Source organism: Melitaea cinxia, chromosome 29 (genome assembly GCF_905220565.1).
Source record: "Melitaea cinxia chromosome 29, ilMelCinx1.1, whole genome shotgun sequence".
Classification (NCBI taxonomy): domain Eukaryota; kingdom Metazoa; phylum Arthropoda; class Insecta; order Lepidoptera; family Nymphalidae; genus Melitaea; species Melitaea cinxia.
In genome coordinates this window covers 3,111,671-3,122,575 of record NC_059422.1, presented here as the reverse complement: position 1 = coordinate 3,122,575, position 10,905 = coordinate 3,111,671, and the positions used below count along the sequence as shown (strand labels likewise).

General features: G+C 34.5%; 2 protein-coding genes across 2 annotated transcripts; both read right to left on the bottom strand.

Annotated features, from left to right (window-relative positions):
* Nucleotides 1-1,667: 1,667 nt before the first annotated feature.
* On the bottom strand, nucleotides 1,668-3,597 carry LOC123668014 (adenosine 5'-monophosphoramidase HINT1-like). The gene is made up of 3 exons (XM_045601832.1): nucleotides 3,415-3,597; nucleotides 2,699-2,810; nucleotides 1,668-1,874 (listed from the first exon to the last, which is right to left on the bottom strand). Exons 1-3 carry the CDS (start codon nucleotides 3,526-3,528, stop codon nucleotides 1,714-1,716), a joined length of 387 nt encoding a protein of 128 aa, XP_045457788.1. The 5' UTR covers nucleotides 3,529-3,597; the 3' UTR covers nucleotides 1,668-1,713.
* Nucleotides 3,598-6,149: 2,552 nt separating this feature from the next.
* Nucleotides 6,150-8,059, bottom strand: LOC123667928 (adenosine 5'-monophosphoramidase HINT2-like). The gene is made up of 3 exons (XM_045601758.1): nucleotides 7,897-8,059; nucleotides 7,359-7,473; nucleotides 6,150-6,422 (listed from the first exon to the last, which is right to left on the bottom strand). Exons 1-3 carry the CDS (start codon nucleotides 7,972-7,974, stop codon nucleotides 6,250-6,252), a joined length of 366 nt encoding a protein of 121 aa, XP_045457714.1. The 5' UTR covers nucleotides 7,975-8,059; the 3' UTR covers nucleotides 6,150-6,249.
* Between the last annotated feature and the right edge of the window lie 2,846 nt (nucleotides 8,060-10,905).

Sequence of the window (10,905 nt, the reverse complement as noted above, 5' to 3'; positions counted from 1 at the left end):
AAAACTGTACATATAAAAATAAACTTTAATTTATAGTCGTTAAGTTCAAAATCGCATGAGCATATTCGAAAACAAAGATACACCTATAGTACTTATAGCCATCTCTATTTACCCTACGCGTAAGCGTATCTGCGTATTGTGTTACGTTATTAGGCAAAACGCTTATGCGCCGGTCGTTGTGTTAAGTTTTTGATAAAACTGCGTACGTAAAATAATCGTTACATTCGTATCGGCGAAACTACGTACATGGTTATTCGCTTCGTAACTAGTTACTGAAACCGATTACGTTAAATAACGCCCAACGCTACTCTAAACAATCGGGCGTCGATTTATGGGGTTTTGTGGGGATGGGGGAGGGGGGGAATGGGTTACCCTCTGGTAACACTCCCACCATGCGAAACCCAATGGTTATGGAGTGTAGTGTGGAGATATCCATGGTTAAAGTTTTGAGATTAGAAGAATTTAGAACTATTATAATACCTTCGAGCTCGACGTCTGACTCCACCTTAGCTGCGGCGCTCGTGCTGGAAGTGCACTCATGCTCCGTTCCGCATTGTATTTATATATTTATTGGGATGTATATAAAAAAAAATAGCTTTAACAATCGGATGTTACCTGTAACACAAGCATCAAGTTGTTTACCATAGGAACAGACGACCATGTGTATACGCTTCAGCCTGTAATATCCCACTACTGGGCATAGGCCTCTTTCCCCATGTAGGAGAAGGATCAGAGTTTAATCCACCACGCTGCTCTAATGCGTGTTGGCCGATATATTCCCTACTATGAGCAACGATCGCTATCAGGTGTACATGATAACAACCGGGACCGACGGCTTAACGTGCTCTCCGAGGCACGGTGGGCAGACCCACAAGGACTGCACAAACACCCAGACCACGCCAAACACCTGTATGGTCAATACAAATGTTTGTCATGTGCGGGGATCGAACTCGCAACCGCCAGCGCAACAGGTACAATCCATCGCTGTGATCGTTACGCGAACGCGGCGTGTATATAAGATATTTATTTATTTATTTAGGTAAAATATTGTTACTGGAAAATCTCAGGAGGAAAATCAGTTCACAGTTTGTTCTTATGTGGAAAGAAATTGCGAGAAGCCCATTGAGTACAAATCATGCATCCAACTGGCTTGGATTATACCTAGTCCAGTGACAAAGGATGCGATGGTAGAAACCTGATGAAGATTCTATATTTAATAGGTCTTTTAAACTCTCCCATTATACAAACGGTAAAATTCGATTATGAGAAGCCTACGTCTAGTTGTGGACTGCAATAAGCTGAAATGATGATGATAATTAATCATCCATTAAAGTAATAATATACCAACATATGATATTACAATAAAATAAAAACATTCACCAATTAATCGCATCTTTTTGCGCAAATACGAATGTCGATAAATCGCGAATATTTGCGAATGTGTATGAATATTCATTACATCGCTATAAAACGGAGTTTCTTAGTCTGTTTATCAACAGATAAGTTTATTTGGATTTCTTTCAACCAATAAACTCCCACTATATTTTCAGATATTTTTATTCACAACCAACAAATCCAAAATTTGTAATTATTAGTCTAGATAAAATACAAAACCCAGAACCTATATGGATTTTGATGTTGCAAGTATGAAGTAAAATAAAAGTACATTTTAACAGTATTCAATTTATTAATCACAGTTTAGAAGTACGACACTTAGCCTGGGGGCCATTGCAATTGGCGGCCTCCGAGGATATGGATATGAAGATGGTAAACGCTTTGAGCGCCATTTTTTCCATCATTGATGACTAAACGGAAGCCGGACTTGTCCAAACCTTCCTGTGCGGCAACTTTACGAGCAGCGATTAACAGATGACCTGGAAATTGTAAATAAATAGATTAATTTTATTTCAATTACTAATTTATTAATTCCAAAAAAAACAATTTAGCTGCCCTTATACATATAAACCTCTCTCTGGAATTACTCTTTTTACTACAGAAAACTGCATCAAAATCTGTTACATAGTCTTGAAAATCTAAGCATACAGACAGCGGGAAGCGACTTTGTTTTATACAATGAAATGATATAATTTTAAATCTAGTGAGTTATTAATCTAGTGAAATGTTCATGAAATGTGTAAACTATCATAGTTATAATAGATAAACACAATATATGACCTGGCTGTTACCTAAAACATAGGCATTAAGTTGCCAACCTTAGGAACAGAGGACCATGTTTATATTAAAGATTGTTATATATATATATATATATATATATATATATATATATATATATGGATACAGGATGTATATATATATATATATATATATATATATATATATATATATATATATATATATATTATGGTGGTATGGTATGGTATATTATGGTGAATTTGACAAAGAAGTAAGATAACTATAAAATAATTATTTAAGTTTACTTTTTATTCAGGTGTGTGATACACATGTGTGATATCTTCATAACAGTAGGGAGACATTTGAAATAATTACAGAATATGTACTTTTATCACCATAAATATTTATAAAAAAAAACCTAAGAAAATTGAAAAAATCCCATATAAAATGTGTCAATTTTTTTTTTTTTTGTTTTTAAAAAATTAAGTATTGGTGAAAATTACAAAATCATTTTCATACGCAAACATGCATCTGCTGGCCATGATAGTATACAAAATATTTTTACCCAGTAATTGTTCATCTTCATCTTCAGCTTTTGACAGCTGGGAAATTGGCTTTCTCGGTATCACAAGGATGTGAGTTGGTGCTTGCGGATTCACATCGTGAAATGCGACGCACTAAAAGAAATTTAAAAAACATAAATTTAACTTAATGCAGCAATAAAACAAAAAAAACTTATCTAACCTCATTAAAAAAAACTTTTTGTTGAGGCAAATGAGGCATGTAGATAATGCAATCCTGCACCTAAAAGACATCCTCGCAAATCAGCAAGAGAGAGTCCATCAGTCCCGCGGATCCGCAAGTATTTCGCATTGTATCCCTGTTTTACGATACTACATACTACAACATAATGGCACAAATAGTATAATTATACTACGAAATTATAAACACTGTCGGTGCCGTACATATTGTTTATACTAATTTAGGCTGAAAAAATAAAAGCTTGCGGATCCCGCGGGTGTAATCCCGCATTTGTAATTCCGCTAATTATTGCAGGATCGCATTCCATAGCGGCATGCAAATCGTGTACCTTCCAAGATAAAAATTAAAAAAAAAAAAAACGATGGAAAAGTTAATTTGTTTTTTTTTTACCTTGCCTTGGAAGTTAGAATAAACCCATAAGTGATAATTATTCTAATACGATGCTTGAAACAGCTGATCGTATTTTCGACGGCTTATGATTTTAAGTAATCGTGCAATTAAATTAACAATAGTTAGTACCTGGTCGTCTTCGTAGACAAATTTAGCTGGTATTTCTTTCCTCAATATCTTACCAAAAATAGTATCGCCGCCTGCAGAAGCAGACTGTGCTAATTCTACTTCACCGCCCGCCATGTTTTTGTTCTTTTTGAATATCCACTTGACATCCAACTTCCAAGAACAAATGTCAATTTGCAAAAGTATTCCATACATTAGAAGACAATTATGTCGGACTTTATTTAATTTATTAAAATTATACTAATAATACTAATTATTATACTACTGTTACACAATTATTAAGCTTATATTATTTATTCAAGTAGGCTTCAAAAACACTTTTATATCGTCATCTTGGATGAAATACAATGTAACTTAATCCACAAATGTTTATCATTTGTGTTATTATGCACCGAATAACAAGCTTTAGCTATTAATTTCTTTTTAAAACATACCTAAAATTTATTTTCCATACAATACATATAGGTGCACATAGAGGTGCACTTTAAAATAATATATGTAAACACATATAATTATATAACGATACATACACTTAAATAGATATAATTACAGGCATGAAACTACATATACAAGTGCACACATAAACATATATATACATACATACACATATATATACAAACAACTAATAGATATTATGAATATAAACGATAGAGTACAAGAGAAATATAGCACTAAATCAGTAACGATATTATAGCAACTTTAAGTAATGGTCTTTCAAATGACTCTAATGATTGTGCACGCCGTATACTTATGGGTAAAGAATTCCATAGTTGGGCCGCTTGGACAGAGAATGAGTTAGAGTAAAAAGAAGAAGTATAAGATAGAATTTTAAGAAGGAAGTTACTATCAGAGCGAAGAGACCGATCGTGAGAATTCGATAATAATTCAAAGCGTTCTTATAAGTAGCAAGGCGTCTTCGGATTGAACAGTGAACAGTAGAGAAGCGATAGAGAGTGAGTATTTCGGCGGAATCTAATTGGGAGCCACCCGAGTTGCTTTCGAAAATCAGAGATGTGGTCATATTTCCTTATCCCAAAAATTAACCGAATACTGAGATTTTGAATACGCTCGAGTTTATTAAGTTGGTCTTCCCTTAGGTCAAGATAACAGGTGTCGGCATAATCAAGGATAGGTAGAAGGATAGTTTTTGCTAACACAATCTTTGTGGGGATAGATAAAATATTTTGTAACCTGCACAAAGAACTGATCGCACAAAACATCTTACGGCTTAGTTCCTTTACTTGTGAATTTCAAGCTAAATTTCGGTTACAAATGACGCCTAAACTTTTTACTTCTGTACTGTAAGGAATGATATTGTTTTTAAAAATAATAGGTGGCAAAAGTGATTCATCTAAGCGACGAACCAATAATAATAGCCTGACTTTTCACGGGGTTTACTTTCAATCCAAAATAATTACTCCAGTTGACCATTTCATTTAAGTCTGAATTCAATGAATTCATTGTAGAAGGAATATCAGTTAACTTGGAGTGAGCATAAATCTGGATCGTCAGCATACAAATGGTAGCGAGAAGTTATACGAGAAGTTAGTTAGTTAAAACGCCGCCTTGAGGTACATCGGCATTCACGGTCAGCCATTCAGAGCACGAGTCTTGGACTCTAATACGCTGACGACGACCATTTAAATAGCTGTGAAACCACTTAATCACTGATGGAAATATATTAAGAGATTTAAGAACAGCCAGTAATATGTCGTAATCCACTATATTGAAAGCATTACTGAAGTCAAGCAATATCAATACAGTAAGTTCCTGGTTGTCCATAGCCAATCTGATGTCATCAGTAATCTTAACCAAAGCAGTAGTTGTACTGTGACCAGTTCTAAAACCCGATTGAAATGGATTCAGAAGGTTGTTTAAACAAAGAAAAAATTCAAGCTGATGATATAAAAGACGTTCTAGAACTTTAGATAAGAATGGGAGAATGGAGATAGGACGATAATCACTAAGAGAAGAAGCATTGCTTTTTTTCGGGAGAGGAATGATTTGGGCGTCTTTCCAGGAAGAGGGGAATGTACTGGTCGTAATGGAGTTATTGAAAATTGAAGTTAAAATTGGAGTCAGATAATCAATAATAGGAATAATCATTTTACGGCTAATACCATCACAGCCGACAGCATCAGATTTTATAGCTAAAATATTTTTCCTAATATCACCTTCGATTAGTTGAAGAAAGGAAAATGAGGATGATGTTGGAGCTAAACTAGCTGAAAGAAGGTTAATAGTATTTAACTTAGTTGCATAATCAATATCATCAGTGATGGTTTAGTTGACTGAGATCGATAGCATTAGATTGTATGTTTGCATTGAGTATTTTGCCAACTCCAAGAGATTTTAAAAATTACCAGACTCTGGATGTGTTACTATAGATTTGTGAATATGCCATCGATGTGTATCTCTACACAACTTGTTGCATCGATTCCGATACTTTTTATAAATGGAATTGTTTTCTTCAGTTGGATTCGACCTATATTTTGCTTTTGTCAAGTTTATCCTCTGTTGTAAAGTTTTTATTTCAGGAGTAATCCAAGGTGCTGGTGAATGTATTATTCGGATTCGTCTGATTGGTGCATGGATATCGTATAGATGAGTTATCAAGGAGTTAAGTATATCGATTTGTTCATCAACTGGCCTACCATTCACCGCTGCCAGCCAGTCGATCTTACCAGCGTCTTCCCGCCAGAGATCCAAGTTCATTCCAGGAGAGGAAAACTATGAAATTTCTTTTCCATTATATATTTAAAATTTTAAATCATAATACAGTCATGAAATCATAATAGATCAGTTCTGTTATAAGAAACACAAAAATCACAATTTTCATTAAAGTCTGCTCTCAGGTCCGACTGGCCACATCATATGTTGTAGAGCCCTTCCGAAAACATGTAAACATTTAAGTCTCGACGTTTTTGAATCTTCATCAACCATTACATGAAAACCATCTTTTAGTAATCCCTTATCTTGCGCTACTCTTCTTGCTACTAATATCAAATGTCCTGTAATAAAACTTAAGCAATGAAGAATTTAATACATAGACTTTATACGCATTCACTTAACTTTGATTCATTAAAATTGCTTTAATTTGGAATCCACACGAAAAACTTTATAAAACCTTAGTTGAGCGAGTGCAAAAAAAAGTTTGCCCGTTATTTGTTCTTTAAAGTATATAGTTACTATCCTTATTTGTATCCCTCTCTTTATGTGAATGGTATGGTGGGCTTGGATACACTTGAGCTAAGGCGAAAGTGTGCCCTTGTGCTCCACTACTACCATTTACTAAATAATAAAATAGATAACCCTACGACATTGGGGCATGTGGTATATGCGCACCGCGCTGTACGGTTATGAGGCGCTCCCGGCCGCTGTTCGCGGTGGAGTGTATGCGGACGCAAGCAGCTCGGAGCGCCCCAACGCAGTCAGCCCTTCGCTTACTTAATAATATGTTGGCCTCCAATAGTAGTATTGATATATTCGCTATGAAGTCGTCTGAATTTGTTAAATCTTGCTTTAAGTATTTAGAATTATGTTAACGTGTATATACGTATTATAAGATAAATTGTTATTTAATGTATTTGTTGTAGTGTTATTAATTTATGCTTGTTTATTGTACGCCTTGGTTGTATACTGTCAGTGCAATAAATGTAAACTGTAATAAATAAATAAATAGATAAATAAAAATACGTACTTTAAGAAAAAATATAGATACACGTTATTTATCCTTAAAACCTTATTAAATCATAAACTAGTAATTAAATTTATAACAACTTTTTTCCACCTGCATTTTCGATCGCTAATGAAAGAGTCGAAAATAACATTAATTATTTATAATTTTGTTCTAGGGCTTCTTTAAGTGTGCAAACTATAAATATTTTAAAACTTATACTAACAAATGAAGTAAAGCTAAAGTTACTAATAATTAGAATTATATTTACCTAATAATATTTTATCATCACTTGAAGCGCCTAATAATTTTAATTTCATCCGTTTTGGAACAACCAGAAAGTGAATGGGAGCTTGTCGTTTAAATTCTTCTTCAAATACCATACACTAATAAAAAAAATCAATTTAATTAGGTAATAATTAAGCAATAAATTCTTTCTCATTAAATATTTAATCATAATTATAATATAATAAATTTAATTGTTTCTTTTTTATCGATACCAACAATTTTATTGATGTTTTATCTAAATTCATTTTTAATCTATATTTCGACGTAGACAAAAATAATATAAATTAGTAAATTCGTATAAATATACATAATTCGTATAATTATAAAGCTTCAACTTGCAATATCCAACAGCTGGGCATAGGCCTCTTTCCTTAGGTAGGAGAACGAGAAGGATCAGAGCTTAATCCACCACACTCGTCCAATGCGGGTTGGCGGATAGAAAAATATAAATTATTTATGAGTTGTTAAAACTTTTTAAAATATGTTTGTAAATATTTAATAAACCAGTAATATGGACTCACCTTGTCATCTTCGTAAATAAACGCAGGTTTATTTACAAACATATCGCTCAGTTTCTTACTTAGCGTCCCATCTGACATTTTAAAGATATCTTGTATAGCGTCATCACACGTCCGAGTACAATTTAATTATTATCTTTAATAACACTAAGTGCTCCCGTACACTTAATGCTCCCGCACACTTGGTGCTCCCGCACACTTACAATTAAGTTTGCCGAACGCCGTTACGACTAAATCGCAGAGTATACTAATTGGTATAGTGACATATGGAAGCCCGCACATCTTCTCCAACTAAGTTGTCCAACTAATTAATTGGATACCGATCGTATCAGAATCAAAATTCACTTCCGATCGACGTAAAATTAAAAAGTTTTCCAACTGTTCATTAGCACGGTTACCTTATACAAGCTCGCTGACTATCTCCAACTTAGTTGGTCAGTCGTACGGCAAGATGGAACACGACTACACGCGTGTACGTGATTTCCCTACGCCCGGATCTTCGTCGACGGGTACATACTGGTCAAACTTCTCAAAGTCTGAATCAGAATTAATTAATTTGTGAAAAATAAAGTAAACTACTTGTTCGGTCAATTACCGAGCATTTAGGTGTTGCTCAGCAAAACAACACCGTACATGCATGGCGCCACACTAAATAAATTAGGCCGACGCCGTGCATGTTACTTCAGTGCATAATTCACCGTGTATATCATCGGATGCGCTCATTAACATTCTTTAACATTAATAACATTTAAATTTAATAAACATCTTGAACTATAGTTCTTTCTAATTTTAACATTAAATTATAAAACATTTCGGCTCAGGCACCCTACATCGTGGTCCTTCGAGCAAAAACCTCGCGCGTGTTAAAATTTCGTGGTTTGAGGTGAACAGAGAACTTTGGAGAACAGTCAGTGCTTGAACTTAGTGAACAAACATTAACAAAGTCACAGCGTCGGGCTACTATTCGTTGTAGTCCGAAAACAAAGGTGGTGATATACTCGGCGTCCTGCTTGAGTAACGTCAGCTGCTGCAGAAAACAAGTAAGATCGTTTAATTTTATTTTCTAATAATGGAAGACTACGTTAGCATTGTAGAATCTCAAAACGAGATCATGGGTGCAATGAAAAAGTTACTTACTAATTTTAAAAAAGATTCATCGGAGCGTAAAACTCCGTCTTACATAAGACGTCGTCTAGAAACTCTCGAGGCATATTGGAAAGAATTTCTAGAAAATCATAACAAATTAGAACAAATACCGGAGAAAACGAACTATTCGTATTTTATAGAGAATTATTTATCAACAAACATTACAGTTTTATACTGAAACAAAAAATTATTTGGAAAAGTTTACACAACAAAGAAAACAGGAAGTAGGTATGTCTAAGGAGTCGTATTTTAAGGAGTATACGAAGGCTACTACCGAGGAGAATTCAGGGTCTACTTCGAGTTTAAACTTGAGTAATCTTTTAAGAAAACAGGAGTCTAACTTTAAAGCATTTGAAAGGACTATTAGGCTCATAGACGTTGGTTGCATATCCGAAAAATGGGAGTTTGAAGACGCGCTTACATCATTACAAAACAGGTGGTCGGCCGTGGATAATTTACACTGGGAGATAGTTTGTGAAATGGGTGAAGAAAACATTTCATACGAAACACGTTTTGATTCCTACGAAAAACAATATAACAAAATTAAAAGGGACATTAACTCCAAGATGTGGTCAGTCACGCATCGCGAAAAGTCAACCCCTCAACTAGAAATTCCGGTTTTCAACGGCAATCATAACCAATGGGTGTCGTTTAAAGATCTATTCACGGAGGCTGTGCATAGCAACCCTACTCTCTCCAATGCCCAAAAAATGCAGTTTCTTAAAAGCAATGTGCGCGGAGACGCAGAAAGACTTATTCAACATCTCCAAATAAGCTCTGAAAACTACAACACTTGTTGGGACATACTAAACAATCGCTATAATAACAAAAAATTAATATTTACTTCTTACATTTCAACTTTATTAAGTCTTCCTAACATACAACAACAGTCAGCGGGACAACTAAAGAAAATGCATGACGTCACCATTGAAACCTTAAATGCTATCAAGAATTTACAGATCGATATATCAACGTGGGATCCAATATTGGTCCATTTGTTGTCTCAAAAATTGGATTCAGAAACCCACGCTGAGTATATCGAATCTCTAAGAAAACCTCAAGATCTGCCTGTACTACAAGAACTTTTAGAATTTTTAGAAAGAAAGTTCTTTGCCTTGGAATCGTCACGACGAAAATCTGATAACATTCAAAAAACAAGCTACTTTAACAAAGACATACCACAAAAATTAACATTGCAAAATCATCAAAACCAACATTCATTTCCTAAACAGCCTTTATTTGTTCAAACAAAAAATAACAATAATTTTCATATGAAAAACACGAAACCTTTTATGAAGACATTTCACATTTCATCCAACTTCGAATGCCCTCTCTGTAAGCAAAGCCACGGGCTTTACAACTGCAAAAAATTCTTGGAAATGTCGAATGAACAAAAATTAAAAACAGTAAATAAATTAAAAGTATGTAACAATTGTTTATTTCAACATAACGGAAATACATGTATTTCAACAAAAACATGTCGCAAATGTCTTAGTCAACATAATACTATTTTGCACGACGCATATGAGACCGCGGTGCATGATCAAGGGTCAGCTAGGTCATTGACTGGAGACATGAAAACAGAAAAGGCTTCGTCAAACTCACATGTGTCACAAAATGATTATTCTGAGACTTTGCTAGCAACAGCGTTATTGAAAGTTAAAGCAGCGGACGGAACCCAGCATCAATTACGGGCCTTAATCGATCAAGGGTCCCAAATATCACTAATAACAGAGAAAGCGGCTCAACTATTGCGTCTCAAGCGACAAAAATGTAAGGGAGTTATCTTTGGAGTAGGACAAAAAGAAAACTCTTGTAAAGGAGTTGTAAACATCGAGTGTAATTCAACCTTTAATAATTTTACAT